A 27,575-nucleotide genomic window follows, 5' to 3' on the forward strand; every position below is an offset into this window, starting at 1 on the left:
CCATTCTTTTTAAACACTGTTCTTTCCTCATCTTCCTCAGAGCTTGTAAATGGTTTGGCTCCTTCTGTTGAAAGTCTGGAATGGCACACGCATTATATTTATATAGCGTCTTTAACGTAATACAACATTCCAAAGTGCTTTACAGGAGCATTATAAAACAAAATATGACACTGAGCCACATAAGGAGATATTAGGTCAGATGGCCAAAGGCTTGGTCAAAGAGGCAGGCTTAAAGGATTGAATTAGAGGAGGAGACAGAGGTAGAGAGGCAGAGATGTTTAGGGAGGGAATTCCAGAGTTGAGGGCCTCGGCAGCTGAGGGCATGGCCACCAATGTTGGAGTAATTAAAATCGGGGTTGCTGAAGAGGCCAGAATTAGAGGAGTGCAGAGATCTCAGAGGGTTGTGGGCTGGAGGAGATTACAGAGATAGGGAGGGGCGAAGCCCTGGAGGGATTTGAAAACAAGGATGAGAATTTTAAAATCAAGACGTTGCTTAATCAGGAGCCAATGTAGGTCAGTGCGCACAGGGGTGATGGGTGAAAGGGCTGTCCTGCAAAAGAAATGCAAGGCATGACCTCTGGCCACGTATTGTCATTTGCCCCAGAGCTGTTTGCTTTGGTCGGTCAGTTCCAGATTGTGGCCTGTGTGGAAAATCTTGACACTTTTCCTTACTGGATACAAGTGCCTTTGGAAAGATACTCCCATTTCATATCCTATGTATAGCTGATCTTAGTAGCTCTGGTGCTTGGAGAAGCAGAATGGAAGTATTTGAAGAAAATGTTGCCAATCGGGAATGAGGAGATTCACTTCTCCATGTAAAACAGTAATGGTACCTCTCTGAATTGTCCAGAAACTCTTTTCTAGTCCAACCAGGGGGAACAATCGTTGAAGCTTCTACAAGTGTATTATCTTGCATCCCACTAAGAACAGCAGCTTTCCCCTAATTGCCACTCTTGGAATTGTTGATCTCTGTCAATTTTATTTTGCTCATTCGGTGTATAGAGAACACTTTTTCCATGCTTTTTTAAATTCTGGGAAGTTGACGAAACCCATATTGTGACAGGTAACTGTGTCAGTTCACCATTACTCCCACTTAGACTGAACCAAATATTATGGCAGAGCTCTGTTAAGTGTTTTTGATGGCATTTCGGCCAGTGCCACTGTGGACAGCTTTTGCCAGCTTGACTTATGATGGGCTTGTTGCTCCGTTCCCATTCACTGGCACCAATTCTAGCTTCACTATTCACTAAGGGAATTGAGGCCACGATGAATTCTATTTCAGACAAGTGAAACTTTATATTGGTGTATGGAAGGATAGAGAAACATAAAGGATCTTTTAAAAGTTGAATTGAATGTATTTACAAGGATTATTATTTTCTTTACTGTCTATGAAATTATCATTATCTGGATAGAGCTCAGGTAAAAGGTAGTGATCAGCATTAAATATTTTATACAGGATCACAAACCCAGTCTTCCTGGGCTGCCCTACATTTTTCCAGCCTTTTCATATCAATGCATAGACAAGCAGGATGACGGTCATGTCCCGTTGACACAAAAAGCCTGTCACTGCAGTGTGTGGGTGGCTGCATTGGGAAGTCTACAGTTATTGTGTTATGCAGTGTTAGGATGACTGATGCTTTTTCTCTGACTGACGTCAATCCAACAAATGTCAAGCTTTTCTTTTGATCAGAAACGAGCCTTTCTCAAGGTTAAAGTAGTTGTGGAGCACTGCTTCCGATATGAGGCCTAGGAATAGCCAAATAATGGTGCAAGGGGGACATGGGACAGTGAAAGTTGGGTAAATTGACCACGTTTTGAGTGGAAAGCCATTAATCCAACAAGCTTTTTATCAAAAGAGAGAACTGCCTTGTGGGCCCCACATTGGGAAACCATGATACACATTGCGCTCAATAGGGTCTTCTATACATGTATGTGATAACTCTTTTTATGAGTTGCCCATAGAAAACACAAAATAAACCGTCCGTCACATTGCAACTTGTCTGTCCCTTCCCAGCCATTATCAACCGTCTGTCTCTGTGTGTTACCAATAATCCATCCTTTGGTAGTATAGTGTGAACATGCCCTGTAGTTGGTATCACCTTTGCTTTGGTGTGTGTAGTCCTGACGTGTCTGTTGTCAGTCATGCCTTGCCTTTCACAATAACCTGTTTCTGTGACAGGTGGGCGTTTTAAGAAAGAGATTGTGGTGGACGGCCAGAGTTACCTACTGCTGATCAGAGATGAAGGGGGGCCTCCAGAGGCACAGGTAGGTACTGCAGTGGACAACCAGATCTGTCATTCAAAGCGTGCAAAAAACGATCTGTATCTCCGGATTACTTGTACTTAAAGGAAACTGTATTACTACATCGCATTTTAAAATGCTGCTAGATCATCTTTTATAGAAAGGATAAAGTTCTTTATTATACAATGTGAAAATGGGCCATGTGGAATTTTTCCAATAAAGGGGATTAAATTGGTTTATGTAAGAATTAAATTGCGATCAAGATTGAATCCATTTTGAGTTTGCATGAATACATTTTGCGCAATGAGCAGTGACTTAGTAATCTCTCATTGGCTCTGGGGATCTGGATGCTTCTGGTGCCGAGATTATTAAAGGCAGTAAAACACGACCCATTTGACATTGGCCAATCTTGTATTTCACTTACATCACTTGTTTTACTATTGGGTTTTATTGATTGGACGTCTCTTCCTAACATTCCAGACTGCCATTTCGGAATCTGGTCTAAATCCTATCCCGGCTCTGCTACTGCATATTTAACAGCTTTCTACTGTAACTTAACTTTTTAAAAAGTAATTTGCTCTGTAATGATTCGGTGGGGGGGAGGGGGGCCCTTTATCCCCTGCCTTTAGCAGACCCAAAAACTTGCTTTGGTGACTCTACAACCCATTATGCAGAAATACCAGCCGATATCCCAGCTCCTGATGGACATCCAGGAATTCCTGCTGCCAAGTGCGGATGTTGGATAATGCAATCAGCATGATTCTGGTGGCCTGTGGTCAGATATCCTCCTGTTAAGGCTGGCAGGTGGAGTGTGGATACCTGGGGAAGGTTGTGGAGAGGCAGCAGCACCTGTGAGAATCTAGGCTGGCAAGAAGGGAAAGTTAAAGAAACAGTGAGTTTATAAAGTTGCTGAAAAAAACAGATCCTACCGCTGGAAAATGGCAGTAATGGTCCGCACTCTCGTTCCTTCAGTATGTCTTTTAAAAGTGTGAATTTTGCCATTGCCTTTCCCCCTGCTCTCTCCAATATTCTTTAGAAATGTCTCTATCTCTCTTTCTCCCTCTTCTCTTTGCTTCCGCTTCTGTGTCATTCCCCCCCCCAGTCTCTCTCCCCCCCCCCCAGTCCCTCTCCCCCCCCAGTCCCTCTCCCCCCCCAGTCCCTCTCCCCCCCCAGTCCCTCTCCCCCCCCAGTCCCTCTCCCCCCCCAGTCCCTCTCCCCCCCCAGTCCCTCTTCCCCCCCCAGTCCCTCTTCCCCCCCCAGTCCCTCTTCCCCCCCCAGTCCCTCTTCCCCCCCCAGTCCCTCTTCCCCCCCCAGTCCCTCTTCCCCCCCCAGTCCCTCTTCCCCCCCCAGTCCCTCTTCCCCCCCCAGTCCCTCTCCCCCCCCAGTCCCTCTCCCCCCCCAGTCCCTCTCCCCCCCCAGTCCCTCTCCCCCCCCCCAGTCTCTCTCCCCCCCCCCGGTCTCTCTCCCCCCCCCAGTCTCTCTCCCCCCCCCAGTCTCTCTCCCCCCCCAGTCTCTCTCCCCCCCCCAGTCTCTCTCCCCCCCCAGTCTCTCTCCCCCCCCCCCCAGTCTCTCTCCCCCCCCCCCCAGTCTCTCTCCCCCCCCCCAGTCTCTCTCCCCCCCCCCCAGTCTCTCTCCCCCCCCCCCAGTCTCTCTCCCCCCCACCAGTCTCTCTCCCCCCCCCCAGTCTCTCTCCCCCCCCCCAGTCTCTCTCCCCCCCCCCCAGTCTCTCTCCCCCCCCCCAGTCTCTCTCCCCCCCCCCAGTCTCTCTCCCCCCCCCCAGTCTCTCTCCCCCCCCCCAGTCTCTCTCCCCCCCCCCAGTCTCTCTCCCCCCCCCCAGTCTCTCGCCCCCCCCCCCAGTCTCTCTCCCCCCCCCCAGTCTCTCTCCCCCCCCCCAGTCTCTCTCCCCCCCCCCAGTCTCTCTCCCCCCCCCCAGTCTCTCTCCCCCCCCCCAGTCTCTCTCCCCCCCCCCAGTCTCTCTCCCCCCCCCCAGTCTCTCTCACCCCCCCCAGTCTCTCTCCCCCCCCCCAGTCTCTCTCCCCCCCCCCAGTCTCTCTCCCCCCCCCCAGTCTCTCTCCCCCCCCCCAGTCTCTCTCCCCCCCCCCCCAGTCTCTCTCCCCCCCCCCAGTCTCTCTCCCCCCCCCCAGTCTCTCTCCCCCCCCCCCAGTCTCTCTCCCCCCCCCCAGTCTCTCTCCCCCCCCCCCAGTCTCTCTCCCCCCCCCCAGTCTCTCTCCCCCCCCCCAGTCTCTCTCCCCCCCCCCAGTCTCTCTCCCCCCCCCCAGTCTCTCTCCCCCCCCCCAGTCTCTCTCCCCCCCCCCAGTCTCTCTCCCCCCCCCCCAGTCTCTCTCCCCCCCCCCCAGTCTCTCTCCCCCCCCCCCAGTCTCTCTCCCCCCCCCAGTCTCTCTCCCCCCCCCCAGTCTCTCTCCCCCCCCCCAGTCTCTCTCCCCCCCCCAGTCTCTCTCCCCCCCCCCAGTCTCTCTCCCCCCCCCCCCAGTCTCTCTCCCCCCCCCCCCAGTCTCTCTCCCCCCCCCAGTCTCTCTCCCCCCCCCCAGTCTCTCTCCCCCCCCCCAGTCTCTCTCCCCCCCCCCAGTCTCTCTCCCCCCCCCCAGTCTCTCTCCCCCCCCCCCCAGTCTCTCTCCCCCCCCCCCCAGTCTCTCTCCCCCCCCCCCCCAGTCTCTCTCCCCCCCCCCAGTCTCTCTCCCCCCCCCCCAGTCTCTCTCCCCCCCCCCCAGTCTCTCTCCCCCCCCCCAGTCTCTCTCCCCCCCCCCAGTCTCTCTCCCCCCCCCCAGTCTCTCTCCCCCCCCCCAGTCTCTCTCCCCCCCCCCAGTCTCTCTCCCCCCCCCCCAGTCTCTCTCCCCCCCCCCAGTCTCTCTCCCCCCCCCCAGTCTCTCTCCCCCCCCCCAGTCTCTCTCCCCCCCCCCAGTCTCTCTCCCCCCCCCCAGTCTCTCTCCCCCCCCCCAGTCTCTCTTCCCCCCCCCCAGTCTCTCTCCCCCCCCCCAGTCTCTCTCCCCCCCCCCAGTCTCTCTCCCCCCCCCCAGTCTCTCTCCCCCCCCCCCCCAGTCTCTCTCCCCCCCCCCCCAGTCTCTCTCCCCCCCCCCCAGTCTCTCTCCCCCCCCCCAGTCTCTCTCCCCCCCCCCCAGTCTCTCTCCCCCCCCCCCAGTCTCTCTCCCCCCCCCCCAGTCTCTCTCCCCCCCCCCCAGTCTCTCTCCCCCCCCCCCAGTCTCTCTCCCCCCCCCCCCAGTCTCTCTCCCCCCCCCCCAGTCTCTCTCCCCCCCCCCAGTCTCTCTCCCCCCCCCCCAGTCTCTCTCCCCCCCCCCCCAGTCTCTCTCCCCCCCCCCCCAGTCTCTCTCCCCCCCCCCCCAGTCTCTCTCCCCCCCCCCCCAGTCTCTCTCCCCCCCCCCAGTCTCTCTCTCCCCCCCCCAGTCTCTCTCCCCCCCCCCCAGTCTCTCTCCCCCCCCCCCCAGTCTCTCTCCCCCCGCCCAGTCTCTCTCCCCCCCCGCCCAGTCTCTCTCCCCCCCCCCCCCCCTCCTGAGCGGTATGGGTGGAAATTCTTAATCTTACCTAAAAGGTATCGCTTGTAAGGCTCTGTATCCTCCAAATATGGCAAAACCTAGGGATTTCCATTAGCTTTGGAAACTGTACAAACATGTGTGATGAGATTGGGGTAGGGGAATTGGGCTTTTCCATTCCTATGGCACACTGTAGGGTAACAGAAAGCAAACTCTCAGTGGGAGTGCTGGAATTGCCCCAAAGCTGAGGAAGAACCAACAGGGCTTTCCATGCCCGACCACTACCAGTAACCATTCTTCCCAGCACCCCCCTCCAATCCCCCCCCTCCTCCAATACCCTCCCCCCACACCATCAGGAACACACATGGCGAATTTGGCAGCGAGCAGTCAGATAAGTTGACCCTTACCTGTCTACATTTGCATATCAAGGATGGCCAACTGGCCGAGGTACCAGGGCACTCCCAGCTCTGTCATCAGCCAGGGAATAGCGAGACATAGGGGTTGGAGGAGACACAGAATAAATTTCAAAGTCTCTTGTGTTCACCACAAAAATCCTCAAGGTTTGAAATCAGTGCTATCAGATAACATGCTGGTAAACAAGTTAGAATTGCTGGATTTATTCTGGAGTCAGTTTGCAAAGTAAAATTCTTCATATAATAAACATTCACAAATGACAACCAGATTTTTGAGATTACTTGATTCTCTATTTTCAAGGTAAGTCTAGCCGATATCGCCTTGCCTTCTGAAAGTCAAACATGATGAAACAGTGACAGATTATCATTCCAATCCTTTCCACCTTCTGTTTTGGACTGTGAAGTGTTTAATCAGTGAGTGCCAGCATGGATGTGTTAATCCGTCTGGTGCACACAACTCGAGATGAGATTCTGATGAAAGGTCACACAGACTTGAAACGTGAACTCTGTTTCTCACTACACAGATGCTGTCTGACCTGCTGTGTACTGCCAGCACTTTCTGTTTTTTGCTTGTGGTTTAATGCTGCTGTTTTGCTCTGGCACTCTGTCAATCTTGTCCAGTCCAGTAACAGCATGGCTTTCCGCTGAAGCTCAGGAAGAACTTGGTGCATGAGGATTTTTTTTACCCCAGCTATGTACATGGCAACCTCACTCGCTGTAAAGGTCTGCAGGCCACAGAGGAGGCTCTGCCTCACATTCATGATGGGCTTTTCTAGACTTCATCCACTTGACGTCAGTACACTTGTTGCTCTGGGGCTGACCTTGCATGAAAATGTGCTCAGGCCCTGATTTTGTTTGGAGAGGTACTGCAGGGATTTGTAACTGGATTGATGCCCACACTGGGGATGAGTTTGGTACCGACTTTCTAGAAAGCGCACGTGAAAGTGTTTCCTAAGCCCTGTATCATGGCAATAGTTTAATCAGTGAAAGCAGGCTGAGAAATGAAGGGGAGTTGGCTTTTTCTTTTTACTAAATGACCAGAAGAGGTTTGGTTGATAAATATTGCAGTTAAAGTTACAAGTTTTATTTTCCACTAGTCTGTTCAAGCCCAGGTGCTCAGAAGCTGGTTTAGTACTTCAGCTGGTTAACACCAATGCAATTTAAAATAGCTACTCATCTACTTCAAGGGGAAAGCTTATTTATTTTTCTCAAAGGCCTGAAATATTTAACCTCAGACCGCAGTTGTTCTCTTCGTGTGCGGGCGGCTTTAGAGGTGGAGTCATTGTGGAATGTTTGCAATCCAAAATGGACAAATTTGAAGGGGGCCTTTGATTAAATAATTAAGAAATTCAAATTTAAATCCGTAAAAGGCTTAAATAAAGGGGTAGTAGCAGCTTTGTAGATATTTTGAGTCAGTTTGAAATGCAGTTTTGACAGGTCGACACTGAGACTGTGAAAACTGTCTATGGTGAGCTGTGTTAGATGCTTGAATGAAAGCGCTAACAGTCCACTACTGCAGCTGGTAAAGATAAGAAATAAGTGTGAGGTGAGTCCCTGTGACAGGAACACTTCTCTGGCTGAGAATAAATAACAAGAGCAAGCCCTTGGGAGGAGGTCAGGCATAGTTTAGGTCACCTACATATACAGATGCCGAGCTTGGTACCGAGGCTAATGACTCAAACCCTTGACCAGCTGTTTGGTGGTTATTTAAATATTCATTTTGAAGCAGGTTGAATAAAAGTGGGGAAATTTAGGTGAAAGGGTAATAAAGGCTGTTAATCACATCAGACATCAAGGCTTATGCTTGACGGGTTTCACAATTAAAGCAAGTGGTTTATGGTCACTTAAATATGCTCTGAACCTGACGATTTCACTGCCTTTGCAATTTTTAAAAAATACAGAATTCTGGAACCGAATATCAAATCACTGAATACGTGTTAAAGTTCGTGGGATTTGATGTAGGAATGCACTTGTTCTAGCCATGCAGTGAGAAATAAACTGAGCCCACCTTTTATTTCTTGGATTAATTTGTTTCCAAAAATATACTTTATTCATAAAATTTGTAAAAACACATCACAAAACAATTCAAATTGGACATTTCATTAAGAGAAATGCAGATCAGTTTCTTTCAATACAGTACACGAGATGCCTCACTACCCTTGCCACGACAGGTTATATTTACACTGTACGTTTGCATTACATACCAAAAACATTCTCTGTATACAGCCTGAGGGATTTTACAAGGGTTCAGCCCCTTGGTTCACTATGGCGGGAGGACCTTACACCGTGGCCTTTCCCCGTTGAGCCTTTGCTGCAGGTGCCCCAAGCTTTAGTGCGTCCCGCAGCACGTAGTCCTGGACCTTGGAATGTGCCAGTCTGCAACACTCAGTCATCGACAGCTCTTTGCACTGAAAGACCAACATGTTTCGGGCAGAGCAAAGAACGTCATATTAAAATGGTATATGAGTAATTAAGGGGAGAGGTCAGCAATTCAGAGTACTCAGTGTGTCACCTGAGATTTATACCCTACTTTACAAGTTACACTGTATTATAGTTGGTTGAAAAACTGCATGTTTGCAGATGTCAGCAGGATGTTAATGGGCTAAAAGCCATTCTTTTAAAGAGTGAGATAAGGAAAGTACACCTGTTAACTCTTAGTGTTTGCTGTTTGAGGGGAAACCTTGTCATTTTATAATGCCTTCATCTTAACGAATACAATGCTGAGAAGGGTGGGTTTATTTCAAGTCTTTGATGTGGACAGTTAGCAGGTAAATGGTGAAGGGAAAGGAATAGGAGTTGTTGTTTGCATTGATCTGTTTCAGCTGGTTGCTAACTGATTGATCTGACCTCTTTCCAGTTCGCAATGTGGGTGGATGCTGTTATCTTTGTCTTCAGTCTGGAGGATGAGAACAGCTTCAATGCTGTCTATTATTACTACACCAGGATGGCTAACTATCGGAGCACCACAGAGATGCCGATGGTACTGGTTGGGACGCAAGGTAAGAAGGCCCCTGTTGCCACGGTTGTTCATGATTGACCCACAGTGGTGCTGAGCGCACCCTCATGGGCAGGAACTGAAATATTGAGTCATTGGTGCTGAATAATATATATGGCCAACCCAAGAACTAGCAATTATGCTCCACCCTGAGTTGGTAGTTCGGTTTCTTTCCACATCTGCACTTCCATTTCTTTGCCATATCTCTTGTCGTATTTTGTACTATCTGCTCTAAAGTCATTTTCTGTTGGTGATGCTTAATAGTTTAGTGGGTTTACAGAGATAGCGCAGAACTTGCTAAACACCTTGTAACAGGAGCGCGCATGAGACACTGGCAACTTACTGCACTCGTCGTTGTGTTTAAATCGCCTCCTGGGCCATGACCCTTCTTCAGCCCTACAAACCTCCCCGACCACTCGATTCCTCTGGCCTCTTATGCATCCTTTCCTCCTCGCCTCACACCCCACCCCACCTCACTCCACCATTAATGGCAGTGACTTTAGTTGCCTAGGACTCTCTGCCTGGAATTGCCCCTCTTCAACACCTCTGTATATCCAGCATCCTCTCCTTTTAACAGTTTATTTTTGCAAGGAAAGAGTTTGTGCAGCATACAGTTGGTTAATAGCAAAAAATATAACAAAATAGCCAATTAGAGAGGAAGAAAATGCACAGACTTAACCAGTAAGGACGAAGACACTTGAAAATTGGCATAAGCCAGCTTTAGCATCTCCTCCAGTCATTGGTACTTTTCAGTTACAAAGCAGAGGATTATAGATCAGATGATGTGATGATGGGGGTAGAGAGGGAAATTGCTATTAAATCAAAAATTATGGAGGTTGGGGAATGAGTGGAGGAACCTGTAAATCAAAATTACAATCATCACGTATAATTTTTCTATGTGCTTTTCAAGGTAACAATGAATAGCCTAGCTGATTTCCTCTTGTTTTCGTGGCATCTTAAAGTAGAGTTAATTAATTTTAAATTAGTTCTGTCCTTTGTTCTTTCCTTGGATTACTGTACACCATGGGCAATGATCCAATCACTGTAGACCATGGGTGAGGACCCAATCACTGTAGACCATGGGCAATGATCCACTCACTGTAGAACATGGGCGAAACCCAATCACTGTAGACCACGGGCAATGATCCAATCACTGTAGACCATGGGCAATGATCCAATCACTGTAGACCACTGGCAATGATCCACTCACTGTAGACCACGGGCAATGATCCAATCACTGTAGACCATGGGCAATGATCCACTCACTGTAGACCATGGGCAATGATCCAATCACTGTAGACCACGGGCAATGATCCACTCACTGTAGAACATGGGCGAAACCCAATCACTGTAGACCACGGGCAATGATCCACTCACTGTAGAACATGGGCGAAACCCAATCACTGTAGACCACGGGCAATGATCCAATCACTGTAGACCACGGGCAATGATCCAATCACTGTAGACCATGGGCAATGATCCAATCACTGTAGACCATGGGCAATGATCCACTCACTGTAGACCACGGGCAATGATCCAATCACTGTAGACCATGGGCAATGATCCACTCACTGTAGACCATGGGCAATGATCCAATCACTGTAGACCACGGGCAATGATCCAATCACTGTAGACCACGGGCAATGATCCACTCACTGTAGACCGTGGGCAATGATCCAATCACTGTAGACCATGGGCAATGATCCAATCACTGTAGACCATGGGCAATGATCCACTCACTGTAGACCGTGGGCAATGATCCACTCACTGTAGACCGTGGGCAATGATCCAATCACAGTAGGTTATGGGCGATGATCCAATCACTGTAGACCGTGGGCGAGGATCCAATCACTGTAGACCGTGGGCAATGATCCAATCACTGTAGACCATGGGCAATGATCCACTCACTGTAGACCGTGGGCAATGATCCAATCACAGTAGGTTATGGGCGATGATCCAATCACTGTAGACCGTGGGCAAGGATCCAATCACTGTAGACCGTGGGCGAGGATCCAATCACTGTAGACCGTGGGCAATGATCCAATCACTGTAGACCATGGGCAATGATCCACTCACTGTAGACCGTGGGCAATGATCCAATCACAGTAGGTTATGGGCGATGATCCAATCACTGTAGACCGTGGGCGAGGATCCAATCACTGTAGACCATGGGCAATGATCCACTCACTGTAGACCGTGGGCAATGATCCACTCACTGTAGACCGTGGGCAATGATCCAATCACAGTAGGTTATGGGCGATGATCCAATCACTGTAGACCGTGGGCGAGGATCCAATCACTGTAGACCGTGGGCGAGGACCCAATCACTGTAGACTATGGGCAATGATCCAATCACTGTAGACTATGGGCAGTGATACAATCACTGTAGACTATGGGCAATGATCCAATCACTGTAGACTATGGGCAGTGATCCAATCACTGTAGACTATGGGCAATGATCCAGTCACTGTAGACCATGGGTGAGGATCCAATCTGTAGACCGTGGGCAATGACACAGTCACTGTAGACCATGGGCAATGATCCAATCACTGTGGACCATGGGCAATGATCCAATCACTGTAGACAATGAGCAATGATCCACTCACTGTAGTCCCTGGGTGAGCACCCAATCACTAGACCATGGGCAATGATCCAATCACTGTAGACCATGGGAAACGACCCAATCACTCTAGACAATGAGCAATGATCCAGTCACTGTAGTCCCTGGGTGAGCACCCAATCACTGTAGACCATGGGCAATGATCCACTCACTGTAGACCGTGGGCAATGATCCAATCACAGTAGGTTATGGGCGATGATCCAATCACTGTAGACCGTGGGCGAGGATCCAATCACTGTAGACCATGGGCAATGATCCACTCACTGTAGACCGTGGGCAATGATCCACTCACTGTAGACCGTGGGCAATGATCCAATCACAGTAGGTTATGGGCGATGATCCAATCACTGTAGACCGTGGGCGAGGATCCAATCACTGTAGACCGTGGGCGAGGACCCAATCACTGTAGACTATGGGCAATGATCCAATCACTGTAGACTATGGGCAGTGATACAATCACTGTAGACTATGGGCAATGATCCAATCACTGTAGACTATGGGCAGTGATCCAATCACTGTAGACTATGGGCAATGATCCAGTCACTGTAGACCATGGGTGAGGATCCAATCTGTAGACCGTGGGCAATGACACAGTCACTGTAGACCATGGGCAATGATCCAATCACTGTGGACCATGGGCAATGATCCAATCACTGTAGACAATGAGCAATGATCCACTCACTGTAGTCCCTGGGTGAGCACCCAATCACTAGACCATGGGCAATGATCCAATCACTGTAGACCATGGGAAACGACCCAATCACTCTAGACAATGAGCAATGATCCAGTCACTGTAGTCCCTGGGTGAGCACCCAATCACTGTAGACCATGGGCAATGATCCAATCACAGTAGGTTATGGGCGAGGATCCAATCACTGTAGACCGTGGGCGAGGACCCAATCACTGTAGACCATGGGCAATGATCCAATCACTGTAGACCATGGGCAATGATCCAATCACTGTAGACCATGGGTGAGGATCCAATCACTGTAGACCATGGGTGAGGATCCAATCACTGTAGACCATGGGCAATGATCCAATCACTGTAGACCATGGGCAATGATCCAATCACAGTAGGTTATGGGCGAGGATCCAATCACTGTAGACCGTGGGCGAGGACCCAATCACTGTAGACCATGGGCAATGATCCAATCACTGTAGACCATAGGCAGTGACACAGTCACTGTAGACCATGGGCAATGATCCAATCACTGTAGACCATGGGCAATGATCCAATCACTATAGACCATGGGCAATGATCCAATCACTATAGACCATGGGCAATGATCCAATCACTGTAGACCATGGGCAATGATCCAATCACTGTAGACCATGGGCAATGATCCAATCACTGTAGACCATGGGTGAGGATCCAATCACTGTAGACCATAGGCAGTGACACAGTCACTGTAGACCATGGGCAATGATCCAATCACTGTAGACCATGGGCAATGATCCAATCACTGTAGACCATGGGCGAGGATCCAATCACTGTAGACCATGGGCAATGATCCAATCACTGTGGACCATGGGCAATGATCCAATCACTGTAGACCATGGGCAATGATCCAATCACTGTAGACCATGGGCAATGATCCAATCACTGTAGACCATGGGTGAGGATCCAATCACTGTAGACCATAGGCAGTGACACAGTCACTGTAGACCATGGGCAATGATCCAATCACTGTAGACCATGGGCAATGATCCAATCACTGTAGACCATGGGCGAGGATCCAATCACTGTAGACCATGGGCAATGATCCAATCACTGTGGACCATGGGCAATGATCCAATCACTGTAGACCACGGGAAACGACCCAATCACTGTAGACCACGGGAAACGATCCAATCACTGTAGACCATGGGAAACGATCCCATCACTGTAGACCATGGGAAACGATCCCATCACTGTAGACCATGGGCAACGATCCAATCACTGTAGACCATGGGAAACGATCCAATCACTGTAGACCATGGGAAACGATCCAATCACTGTAGACCATGGGAAAGGACCCAATCACTGTAGACCATGTGCCACGACCCAATCACTGTAGACCATGAGCCACGACCCAATCACTGTAGACCATGGGCAACGACCCAATCACTGTAGATCATGGGCAACGATCCAATCACTGTAGACCGTGGGAAACGACCCAATCTCTGTAGACCATGGGCGAGGACCCAATCACTGTAGACCATGAGCCACGACCCAATCACTGTAGATCATGGGCAACGATCCAATCACTGTAGACCGTGGGAAACGATCAATCTGTAGACCATGGGCAACGACCCAATCACTGTAGATCATGGGCAAGGACCCAATGACTGTAGACCGTGGGAAACGACCCAATCTCTGTAGACCATGGGCGAGGACCCAGTCACTGTGCATCATGGGAGATGACCCAATCTCTCAAGATTAGGGTTCATTGGATTTGGCATAATATATTAGCATGGATTGAGGATTGGTTAACAGACAGAAAACAGGAAGAAGGAATAAATGGGTTATTTTTGGGATGGCAGTGATTGGATCGTTGCCCACCGTGTACAGGGCGTAACTAGTGGGGTGCTGCAGGGATCAGTACTGGGGCCTCAGCTGTTTACAGTCGATGTCGATGACCTAGATGAGGGAACGGAGCATCATGTATCCAATTTTGCTGACGATGCAAAGCTAAGTGGGGAAAGTAAGCTGTGAGGAGGACAGAAAGAGGCTGCAAAGATATATAGACAAATTAAGTGAAGGCACAAGAAATTGGCAGATGGAGTATTAGGTGGGGAAATTTGGAATTATCCACTTTGGTAGGAAGGTTAGAATCTTAGAAACTTAAAACGCAGAAACCATTTCACTCACCAATCCTATGCTGGCTCTTTTAAAGAGCAATTGTGCTTAGTCCCGCATACCCGATTTTTGTCCATAACCCTGTAAGTTCCTTGTCCTCAGGAATTCTGTCCAACTCCCTTTTAAAATTATTTATCGCACCAGCTTCCATCACCTTTTCAGGGAGAGCGTTCCCAATCCCGACAACTCTGAGTGAAAACATTTCTCATTCCCCGCCCCCCCCCCCCCCCTCTCTAGATCTTTTACCAATGATTTTAAACCTATGAGCTCCAGGGTGGGTGTCCTTGTACACGAATCACAGAAGGTTAACATGCGGGTACAATAAGCAATTCGGAAAGCAAATGGTATGTTTATTTCAAGGGGGTTGGAGTAAAAGATTAAAGAAGTCTTGCCTCAGTGAGACCATACCTGGAGTATTGTGTACAGTTTTTTGGTCTCCTTGCCTGAGAGAATGCAATAAAGGTTCATTAGATTGATTCCTGGGATGAGACAGTTGTCCTGTGAGGAGAGAATAAGTAGAAAGGGCCTATACTCTCTGGATTTTAGCAGAATGAGTGGTGATCTCATTGAAATGTATATAATTCTTAGAGGGATTGACAGGGTAGATGCTGAGAGGCTGTTTCCCTTGGCCGGAGAGTCTAGAACTAGGGGTCACAGTCTCAGGGTAAGGGGGTCAGCCATTTAAGACTGAGAAATTTCTTCACTCAGAGGGTTATGAATCTTTGACATTCTCTACCTCAGAGAGATCTGTGGATACTCAGTTGTTGAGTATGGGCAATGATCTGATGACCAATTTGTTGCAATGCTGCTGTGAAATGACCACTTGGAGCAGCTCTCCATAGAACAGAGAAGATTAAGGAAGGTTTAATAGAGGTGTTGAAAATCATGAAAGGTTTTGATAGTGTTAATAAGGAAAAATTGTTTCCTCTGGTAAGAGGGTCGGTAAGCATCAGCTAACCTCAGCTGGCTCTTTCCTGTGAGGGTCCAGTACTTTGATCGCCCTGTGAATATTGGGAATCACTGTGGGAAATGTCTGTCCTCTAACGGGTGGCCTACCAACTTGACATTTATTTATTTTGCATTTCACGGATTTCCTCTGTGCGCTATTTGTAGCAACGAGTTTTTTTACAAGTAGTGATCAAAGGAAATCCTTATCCAGAAATTTTTACTGTGTCTTTCAAAAGCCTACAAGTCTAGCTATAGATCTGTTTTCCTTTCAATTTATTTAAGTTAAGCAAGGAAAACGGCATGCACCACTTTTGTTGTTAGAATTGCAGCATACTTCGGTTCTCTCTTTTATGGGTTGCTACTGCCCTCTGCTGGCTGTCAATAGTTACTTATTCGATGTCAGCCCTCTCAGTGTTCTGTTACTTAAGATGTAAATTTCATAGGATCTTATAGCACAGGAGGACATTTGGTTGGCCCTTCATGTCTGTGCTGACTCTTTCCTCATAGTCCTGCAAATTTTTACTTTACAAGTTTTTCCAATTCCATTTTGAAAGTTATTATTTGAATCTGCTATCACCGCCCTTTCAGGCAGTGCATTCCAGGTCGTGAGAACTTGCTGCATAAAAACATTTCTTTTCGCATGAGGATTTTTGGGTGCCACACCTTAAGAAGGATATATTGGCCTTGGAAGAAATGCAGCATAGATTTACTAGAATGATACCTGGATTCCAAGGGTTAAATTACAAGGAGAGATTGCACAAACTAGGGTTATATTCCCTGGAATTTAGACGGTTAAGGGATGAATTGGTCAAAGTTTTCAAAATACTAAGGGGTACAAATAGGGATAGATAGAGAGAGACTGTTTCCGCTGGTTGGGGAATCTAAGACTGCGAGCCATAGTCTAAAAATTAGAGCCAGACCTTTCAGGAGTAAAATTAGGAAACACTTATTCAGACTTCTTAAAGGTTGGTAGAAGTTTGGAACTCTCTTCCGTAAACAGCAGTTGATGCTGAATCAATTGTTAACTTTAAAACCGAGATTGATAGAATTTAGTTATCCAAAGGTATCAAAGGATATGGGGCAAATGTGGATATATGGAGTAAGATCAAAGATCAGCCATGATCTCATTGAATGGTGGAACTGGCTCGAGGGGCTGAATGGCCTACTGCTGTTCTTATCTCCCACACCCTGGTTCTTTTGGCAATTGTCTTAAATATGTATCCTCTGGTTACCCGTAGAAACAGTTGCTCCCGCATCTACTCTATCACAAACCCTTCATTAAATCTCAATTAAATCTTCCCTTAACCATCTTTGCTTTAAGGAGAACAACCCCAGCATCTCCAGTCTCTCCACATAACTAAATCTCTCATCCCTGGCACCATTCTAGTAAATCTCCTCTCTACGGCCTTAACATCCTTCCTAAAATGTGTTAACCAGTGATTTATAATGGTTTAGTGTAACTTCCTTGCTTTGGTATTCTATTCCTCTATTTATAAAGTTAAGGCTCCTGTATGCTTTTATAATAGATTTATCAACTTTATCTGCCACCTTCAATGTTTTCTGTATGTTAATCCCCCGATCTCTCTGTTCTTGTGCCCCCAGTAAAATTGTACCATTTAGTTTATATTGCCTCTCCTCATTCTTCTTCCACTTCACGCATCTCTGCATTTAATATCATCTGCCATGTGTCTGCCAGTTTCACCAGTCTGTTTTCTGTCACTCAAGGCCAGTTGTAACTCTCTTGCTGCCCCTCCAGCTGAAACCAGTTAACTCAGCAGAGATTTTACCAGCCCATGCAGCCCACAATCAACGCCAGTGGGAGCTGTGCTGGTGAATTGTTTGTCATGGGTGTGTGTTGCAGTCCTTTGCTCTAACTGAGAGAGGTGTTGAGGATCCTGGTTGATTCTCCGCAGTGATTGCTGCAGTAAGTGCTCAGCACGTGGTAATCTGTTGATATTCTCCCGTCCCCCTCGCAGACGCCATCAGTGCAGCGAATCCACGTGTGATTGACGACTCCAGGGCGCGGAAACTCTCCAACGATCTGAAGCGATGCACTTACTACGAAACGTGCGCCACCTACGGCCTGAATGTGGAGCGGGTGTTTCAGGACGGTGAGGCATTTTTTTTCTTCAGCTGAATTCTAACTGACACATGCTTCGCTTCAGCTGATGGGAAGTGTTTATCTGTATTCTCCAGCTCACACAGAGCAGTTAAAGAGTCATCACACCACGTACTTTTATTGTCATCTCTGCTGCCCACAACTCACTTCTCCTTATTTTCCATAAGTGCTTCCTTCCCTATTCTACCTTTTTCTGTCTGCCTCTCATGCAGCCTCTCTTTAAATGTCTGTCTGTCTCACTCTCTTTCAACACATTTTCTACAGTAATTGCTTTACAGTCAAATTCCATCTCAATGATCCCATATTTACCAGGTGAGGCTGTGAGCTGAGGCCAGAGGTGGATGAGGAGTAGATCAGTCTGTATGGCTCCCAGCAGCAATCGGACGGGTTTCTGCTTTAGATTATCAACGGGAACGAGAGGTGCTGGGGGTTTGAACGGCTTCCGTCATGACTGACAGTGGGGAGCTGTTGTCTTGGATAGCTTTGGATATCAGGGCTTGGACTGTGTTGGGTTAGGGAGAAGTCGCAAGTGTGTGGAATTGGGTGTATCTGACTTGAGTAGTGGGGAGCCGGGCAAGAACCTGATACCATTAAGGGCGTGGATATTTATTTTAAAATACTTATTTAAATTGTTCACTTTATTAATTTACAAATGCAAAATGTAGCCCTTAAAATATCGTCATCAACCTGTTCAATACCAACTAGAATGGAAGTGGGGGGAGGGCGGGGAGGGGGGTTGGTGACGGGGTGGTCACTATGTACCACACATGTTTTTTGGTAGAATATGATTGCTTCAGTCACAAAACAAGCAATAGACACAAAACCTTATGTCTCAGGATAAACACATCATCTGCTATGGTACCACCCACGTTGACTGGTAATGTCCAGGTTTGATCCTTGACTTGTGCTGAGCTAACTGATGCCGACTAGGCATCAGGGCTTGGGCGAAAGCATCAGGGCTTGGGCGAAAGGATCAGCCAGGGTTCCTGCCTGTGCTCACCATCTAGTGTTGGAAAATACATATAGAAATCTGGTAGGAAGTGTGTGAAGCCTCACAATAAGCTGTCCATGTTGTCAGCACTGGCAGTCTAGGTTCACACCGAGCAAAGGGCTGCATGGTTAAGATACCACAGGTTGATTAGGGCGGCACAGTGGCGCAGTGGTTAGCACCGCAGCCTCACAGCTCCAGGGACCTGGGTTCGATTCCGGGTACTGCCTGTGTGGAGTTTGCAAGTTCTCCCTGTGTCTGTGTGGGTTTTCTCCGGGTGCTCCGGTTTCCTCCCACAAGCCAAAAGACTTGCAGGTTGATAGGTAAATTGGCCATTATAAATTGTCACTAGTATAGGTAGGTGGTAGGGAATGTAGGGACAGGTGGGGATGTTTGGTAGGAATATGGGATTAGTGTAGGATTAGTATAAATGGGTGGTTGATGTTCGGCACAGACTCGGTGGGCCGAAGGGCCTGTTTCAGTGCTGTATCTCTAATCTAATCTAAAACCGCAGGAGGAAAAATAATTAGATATGATGACCATTAACTGATTTCTAAATGAAATGTTTCTGATCCGCTTACTCTCAATCTCTCTGTCCTTTCAACTCCTGCCATGTTTTCAACCTTTTAGGAATATCGGAACAGGAGGAGTCCATTTAACCCCTCAAGCCTGTTCTGCCATTCTGTGAGATCATGTGACCTAACTCCATGTACCCCACCTTTTCCCCATATCCCTTATTATCTTTGGTTAACAAAAATCTATCGGTCTCATTTAAAATTAACTATTGATCTAGTCTTTGTGTGTCGAAGTTTTTCCTAATTTCACCCCGAAAGGTCTGGTTCTAATTTGTAAACTATGTCCCCTAGTCCTAGACTCCCCAGTGAGTGGAAATACTTTCTATCTACCCGATCTGTTCCTCTTAATATCTTGAAAAGTTCAATCAAATCACCCCTTAACCGTCTAAATTCCAGGGAACACAACCACAGTTCGTGTAATCCCTCCTCATAATTTAACCCTTGGGAAGTCCAGGTATCATGCTGGTAAACTTACACTGCACTCCCTCCAAGGCCAGTATATCCTTCCTAAGGTGTGGTGCCCAAAACTGTTCACAGTACTCCAGGTTTTTCAAGTTCTGGAACACATTATTATCTCAACGTTGTATTTCCATCCCTCACCGGTCCCTGTTTAAGCCCTGCAATCAGGCTCCACCTACCCATAGTCAGCAACAATATCTTGGGTAAGTGCCATCCACTAACCCCTCCTTATTCTCCTTGAACGTCTGTCCTGCACAATACACCTCCGTGGCACCGCTCCTTTCTGGCTTCATCCCTGGCTGTTGCACCTTTGAGATTACATTGTCTTGGATCATTTCTGCCCCCATGTAGTTTATCCTTATATACCCCAGTGTTCGATCCTTGGCCCTTTCTCTTTACTATTTAAATGGTTCCCATGCCTTTCACATTGATGTCGGTGAAAACCACCTCCTTTGTCAACATCCATAGCTGTTGCCAATGTTTCCAATTCCCTATCCAACACCAAGAGCTTGATGAGTTGAAGCAATCTCCAGTTTAATGTCAGCAAAATCGACGGTTCCTCTTTGACTCCCATAGGCACCTAATCTGCCTCCAGTCACATTATCTCCTTTGCTGGCTAAACCCAGTGCTTTGGATCCTTGGTGCTGTGCTCAATCCTAAACTTGTCTTGCTGCTCATCATCTGATGTATCACCAAGACCCCTTTATTTCACCCTTTGCAAGGTTGTCTGCAACTGTACCTCGTCCCCGTCCCGCCTTCACTGCTGAAGCATTAATCCATGCTTTTATTGATCACAATTGGACTTTGCCTATCATTCCCAGTCTCAGTACTTCCACCATCCATGACCAAATCTGAGTTATCCAGAATTCCATCTCATCCCTGTCTTTATGGAATTCTATTGGCATCCCATGCCACACTGGATCAACATTTTTCATCCTCACCTTCAAACCCCTCCAAGGCCCAATGGTCTCTAAGTGGACTTCCAGCCCTCAAATCCAGTCAACTACTTGTTCTGTGCTCCACTATTTTTCATTAACTTGCCCTGTCTTTTGAAACTACCTCCCGCAGTATCTACATCTCTTTCCCTGCAATCAAAAGCCCCTTTGTGACTCTCCTGTTTGACCAAGCTTTCTCCCCTTTCTGGCTGTCGTCTTCCAGTTCCCCTCTACCTCCTCACTATTTATCCGCTGCCCTGTAAAGTGCTCTGAACCATCTCTTGTACATAATGAATACATTGAAATGCGAGTTGAACGTGGCCTACAGCCTTGAAGCTACATTATATTTGATGTCCTTATAGTGTTGAAAACACTGACTGTCTTAAAAATGGAAGTATGTGGATCCTGTCCACTCTCTGAACACACATATACAGTTCATACTTATAAATAGACAAGCCCTAGAGGTGCACAGGGATCGTGTTAGAGAGCAGGTCCATCACACTTAACTCCCTGCAGTGCAGTCCTATGTAAGAGTGAAGCACTGGGGTGAAGCATCTCCTGTTAAAGTTTAAGCTGAAGGCCCCCATTCCCTTTCTAATGGACCCATGATGTGTAGATCCATCAAAGTTCCCAGCACAGAAGGTGTCCATTTGGCTATTGTGCCTGTGCTGGCTCTATACTAGATCAATCCAGACTAATCCCACTACTCTGCCCTCTTCCCCAAGCCCTGTTATCTTTTATCGTTGCTTTGAATAATTATCCACTTTTCCCTTGCATGACTGCCTGGGACAAAACATTTCATAAACCTCTCTTGGTCAGTCGTTGGTATGGGAGAGCCATTGGGAATGTTGCTATAGGTTTATGGGTGAAAAGTTTGCAATAAGGATTTGTGACAAGTGGCAGCTGATTAAAAGGACTGAGTACAATGCCCTATGTGTTCGGAGGGATTGGTAAGTTCTATGTCTTGCACTTTATAAATCATTTGAAATCTTCTGATTAATTGAGACAGCCATCGGTGAAATTCAGAACTGTTAGGCGAGTTAAGGGGTTCAGATCATGAATATCACACAACCTCCAAATTGAATTGTTGGCTACTACCTGGAACTATGTCTTGTTTCTACCAAAAAGGATAAGTTCCCTTAAATAGTTTGTTTTCATGGCACTTTCTGTCTGACTGACGTGAATGTTTCCTGGTGCTGTTTGCAAATAGAGGTATAACGGAAAGAAAGATTCGTATTGATATAGCACCTTTCACAGCCACAGGGAGTCTCCTAACGCTTTATGGTCAATGAAGAGTAGTCACTTTGTAGTGGAGGGAACACCGTAGCTAATTTGCGCACACCAAAATCCCACAAACAACAATGTGATGAAGACCAGATTGTCTGACTCTTAGTATATAAATACAGAAAATGCTGGAAATACTCAGCAGATCTGGCAGCATCTGTGGAGAGAGAAAGAGAGTTAACATTTCTGGCCTGTGCTAAATTCCAGAAAGCTTGTTGTGGAAGGATGGTGCTGGAGCCTATCTTTACTCAGTTTCACATTTATTGGACAAAGTCATAGAGTCGTAGAGTTATACAGCACAGAAACAGGCCCTTCAGCCCATCGTGTCTGTGCCAGCCATCAAACACCTATCTATTTTAATCCCATTTTCCAGCACTTGGCCCGTAGCCTTGCATGCTATGGCGGTTCAAGTGCTCATCTAGATATTTCTTACACGTTGTGAGGGTTCCTGCCTTTACCACCCCTTCAGGCAGTGTGTTCCAGATTCCAACCACCCTCTGGGTGAAATTTTATTTCCTTAAATCCCCTCTAAACCTTCTGCCCTTACCTTAAATCTATGCCCCCTGGTTATTGACACCTCCGCTAAGGGAAAACGTTTCTTCCTATCTATGCCCCTCATAATTTTGTATACCTCAATCAGGTCTCCCTGTACAGAGTGTTACGACCGACCGCGCCAGTCAAAGCCCCCAATCAAAATATACGATTCTGATTGTGGTGGGAGAAACGCACTGTTAATTCAATCCCGTCCCTCTACAGATGGCCGAACATATTATTTTTTAACTTTCCAAATTAAAGACCCAGCCAAATTGTACCATCTATTAACCCCCGAATGAGGCTAACCAAACTAGGTGTCTTTAAATCAACAAATCAACTATTTAATTAGAAAAACTAAATTCCTAAATACTACTAGGATATAAACAACATTTAAAATAGAAAAAATTTGAGTTCTTGCAAGTTTACGCTCCTGCCAGAGGTGAAAAAGTCCAAGGTTGCTTGAAGTTCTCACAGCCGTCCGATGGGGAGAGAAAGGTTCTTCAACAGTAGAACAGTCCGTAATCTAATTCCAGCCGTAAGTGATGCTTTCCTTCTCCAGCGATGAATTTCAACAATTAACAACTTGAAAACACTTTTTAAATGAATCAATCTGACTTTAGAGTTTTTGTGGGATAAAAGATTGTCACAGTCTAACTTCCCTTCCTTCAGTTTAACTTATCAGAGATCTCTGTTTTGGCTTGACTTTTTTTTAAAATTTTGAGCGATAATAAATAAAGACTAAATTCTCTTCCGTTGAAATGGGCTGAGAGCTCTTCTTTCAGGTGCTAACACACAGCTGTTTGTCTGTGTCCTGTTAGAACAGTCTTTTTTCACTATAAGCCAGTTCAAAATTAAATTGTAACAAATGTATCTATCGATGCTCAGTCCAAGTGGCTGTATCCAAGGTAATGAGAATGCACCCTTTGAATCGCAGGGTCCGAATGGCTGTATCCAAGGCAACGAGAATGCACCTTCTCAGTAACTCCTGAGGCCTGCTTGTTCTTAAAGCAGTACTGATCCTTTGCTGTCTTAAAGACACACCACATATTTCCTGGAGCGAAAAAAAAAGACAGGATCATGACAAGAGTAAAAGGATTACATACCTGTAGCTCCTCATTCAAACCATCCCCCAGTCTCAGTAAGGGTCTCCTTTTAGAAGCTCAAGTAAGTCCCCAGTTAACGCCCTCCACCTGCATATAATTAAACATGTGACACACAATTAACAGATTAACTCTGTGACCTTTGGTTCTGTCCACAGATACTGCCTGATCTGCTGAGTATTTCCAGTGTTTTCTGTTTTCCTTTCAGATTTCCAGCATTTGCAGTATTTTGTTTTTTTTTTACTGATGTTGGTTGAAGGATTAATATTGACCCAGGACATCAGGGAGAGCGCTTCTAATTTTCTTTGAATAATGCTGTAGAATCTTTTATGTCCACCTGATAATCGTCCAAAAGCCGCACCTCTAGAAGTGCCGCACTCCCTCAGTACTGGCACTGGAGTGTCATAAAATCATAGAATGGTTACAGCACAGAAGGAGGCCATTCGGCCCGTCATGTCTGTGCCGGCTCTCTGCAGCAGCAACTCACCTAGTCCCACTGCCCCGCCCTTTCCCCGTAGTCCTGCAAATTTTTCCTCTTCGGGTGCTTATTCAATTCCCTTTTGAAACCCACAGATGAATCTGCCTCCACCACACTCTCAGGCAGTGCATTCCGGGACCCTAACCACTTGCTGCGTGAAAAAGTTTATCCTCATGTCACTGTTGCTTCTTTCGCCAATCACTTTAAATCGGTGTCCTCTGGTACTCGACTATTCCACCAATGGTTTCCCTCCATCTACTCTGTCCAGACCCCCCATGGTTTTGAACACCTCTATCAAATCACCTCTTAATCTTCTCTTTAAGGAGAACAGACCCTGCTTCCCCAATCCAACCACCTAACCGAAGTCCTTCATCCCTGGAAGTATTCTCGTAAATCATTTCTGCACCCTCTCTAAAGCCTTCACTTCCTTCTTAAAGCGTGGTGTCCAGAACTGGACACAATACTCCATTTGAGCATTTTATACAGGTTTATTATAACTTCCTTGCTTTTGTACTCGATGTCTCTGTTTATAAAGCCCAGGCTCCTGTATGCCTTTTTAACCACCTTCTCAACCTGCCCTGCCATCTTCAATGATTTGTGCACATGTACCCCCCCTCCACCCGGCCCCTGTTCTCCGGCACCCCCTTTAGAATTGTACCTTTTAGTTTATATTGCTCCCCTCATTTTTCCTACCAAAATGTGCCACTTCATACTTCTCTGCATTGTGTCAGCCTGGATTATGTGCTCAAGAGTCTGGAGTGGGCCTTGAACCCACAACCTTCTGACTCAGAAGCTTGAAACTCAATGATAGGTCAGCACTAATTTGTTTATGTACAGTAGGTTTCATATTCATACTTGCCTTTTAATATACCTCTCTGGCTAAAGGCCAGGGGTCATTTTATTTTAACACTTTAGAGGAAGTTACCTTTCTGTGAAGCATCAGGTGATTTGAGTTTTCCAGTACATGAAAAGGGACAGTATACCTATGACCCTTTTATAAAACAACATCCGACCTATTGAATATGTAGAGGGTGTGTAAAATGATGTCAGAAACGGGTACTGACAGTAATTAATGTGACAGCATTGGAGCCACGTTCTGGTCAAAGTCAGATCACCGTACTGTATCCAGCAACGAATGGTTTGGAATTCAGCCTTGCGCGATGTGTCCACCACCAGCTATGCCACAGCAACCTGGGGATGGATTTGTTGGGAGCGCAGTATTTCCCTCCGTAACATGGGATAATAATACGCTGTGTCGACCCGGCATGCTTCTGAGCATTGTTGGGTGGAGCAGCATGGACCGAGATCTCAGGAGTGAGTTGTTTGGTCAGTGTTAGCTGAGGAATGGTAGGGGGAACTGAAAAGGAGCTGACCAAAGGAATTGGAAACTGAGAATGAAGATGAAATATTACAAGCAATTTGCAAGATCCCAGCTCTTACTGAGACCTAAAATAAGCTCCCGTCCCCATCTCACCTGAGCTCCTGCCCCTGCCCTGAGCTCCTCTCCCCACGCCAAGCTCCTCTCCCCTCCAACACACCCCCTCCCGAAATCCTCTCTCTCTCCCCCACACCTCCCCCCCCCCCCCCCCCCCTCCGCCCAAGCTCCTATATTTAGAAATGTGATTGTCTGGAAATCTTGCTTTGAGATGGGTGATGTAAAGATGAAAGCCAGCAATTTATTTAGTTGTGTCTCAGTTATTTCTGGCGTGCTCTGAATAAAGAGGGTTTGAACCAAATGTCCCTTACACTGAACAGGTGGAAATCCCAGTTCTGACATTCACTGCAGTTCATCTCTGATAAAGATGTAACTGTGTACAAGTTGCACAGAGCAGGCAAGTGGTATTATTATATCACTGAGGCTTTATAATACTGTAGCATTTTATACTCTCATCCTTAAGTGTGTAACTTCAGAGGGAATAAATAGTTTGGCACCCTCGGAGGCAAGTTTACTAATGTATTGGCAGTTGTCCATTTAATGATATGAATGTTTGTTCTGTGCTGCAGAATGCTTCAACTAGTACAATTTTAAAAATAGTAATTCTTTTCTTCAAATCGACTTGAGTCGCTCTGAGATTTAATACAGATATCGGGAACTAAACTCACTGAAATCACCGTATTTTGAAGAGCAGCTTTATCTGTTGCACATGGAGAATTGTTAGTCGGAGGGAGTTGATGACACTGGTTTGGTGCAGTACTGCATCAATAATATCTACTGACCCATCTTCATTGTTCAACTAGTTATAGTGTTAAGTACCCTGAGCCGTACAGGCCTCGACAATCCAAGGTTCTACCACCTAGAAGGACAAGGACAGCAACGCATGGGGAAACCACCACCTGCAAGTTCCCCTCCAAACACATATCATCCTGACTTGGAAATATATCGCCGTTCCTTCTCTGTCACTGGTTCAGAATCCTGGACTTCCCTCCCTAACATCACTGTGAGTGTACCCGCACCACATGGACTGCTGCGGTTCTTGAAGGCAGGCCACCACCACCTTCTCGAGGGCAACTGGAGATGGGCAGCAACTATTGACATTACCATCACTGAATTCCCCACCATCAACATCCTGGGGGGGTTACCATTGACTAGAAACTGAACTGGACTAGCCACATAAATACTGTAGCTACAAGAGCAGGTCAGAGGCTGGGAATTCTGCAGCAAGTAACTCATCTCCTGCAGCCGAAAAGCCTGTCCACCATCTACAAGGTACAAGTCAGGAGTGCGATGGAATACACTCCACTTGCCTGGATGGGTGCAGCTCCAAAAACACTCAAGAAGCTCGACACCATCTAGGACAAAGCAGCCTGCTTGATTGGCACCCCATATACCATTTAACATTCACTCCCTCCACCACCAACGCACGGTGGTAGCAGTGTGTACCATATACAAGATGCACTGCAGCAACTCACCAAGGATCCTTCGACAGCACCTTCCAAACCCGCGACCTCTACTACCTAGAAGGACAAAGGTAGCAGGCACATGGGAACACCACAACCTGCAAGTTCTCCTCCAAGTCACACACCATCCTGACTTGGAACTATATTGCCATTCCTTCACTGGGTCAAAATCCTGGAACTCCCTTCCTCACAGTATTGTGGGCGTAGCTACACCACGTGGACTGCAGCAGTTCAAGAAGGCAGCTCACCACCACCTTCTCAAGGGCAATAAATGATGTCCTAGCGAGCGATGTCCACATACATGAACAAATAATTATAAAAAGGACCAACTGGTCCATCAAGCCAGTGCCCTCCGGCAAGGTGTGACTTCCACACAGCATCACCACTAAAACACACCCTGCCCCACCCCATCCCATGCAGTTGCAATCTCCTGTCAGAGCCAAAGAGCCAGCTGAAAAAAATTCCATAGGCCAATTTAGGGAAAAGCTGTTGCAAGTTCCTCTCCCACCCCAATGGTGATCATACAGTCTTGCAGGAGATCATTGTGACTGTGTGACTCACCCTACCCACTGTACATAGATGTTTCCTACTCACAGGAACCATCCAGCTCCCCTTTGAATGCTCGCAGTGAGTCTGTAATCAG

General features: G+C 47.1%; 1 protein-coding gene across 4 annotated transcripts in view; it reads left to right on the plus strand.

Annotated features, from left to right (window-relative positions):
- agap1 (ArfGAP with GTPase domain, ankyrin repeat and PH domain 1) overlaps window positions 1-27,575 on the plus strand; it is a 727,575-nt gene that overhangs the window by 386,986 nt on the left and 313,014 nt on the right. For all 4 annotated transcript variants that reach the window (XM_068035975.1, XM_068035972.1, XM_068035973.1 and 1 more), the window contains exons 4-6: window positions 2,180-2,265; window positions 9,018-9,159; window positions 17,539-17,673. In XM_068035975.1, the coding sequence (XP_067892076.1) occupies window positions 2,180-2,265; window positions 9,018-9,159; window positions 17,539-17,673 (363 nt within the window). The remainder of the gene's footprint in view (window positions 1-2,179; window positions 2,266-9,017; window positions 9,160-17,538; window positions 17,674-27,575) is intronic.

Source organism: Heterodontus francisci, chromosome 7, assembly GCF_036365525.1.
Source record: "Heterodontus francisci isolate sHetFra1 chromosome 7, sHetFra1.hap1, whole genome shotgun sequence".
Classification (NCBI taxonomy): domain Eukaryota; kingdom Metazoa; phylum Chordata; class Chondrichthyes; order Heterodontiformes; family Heterodontidae; genus Heterodontus; species Heterodontus francisci.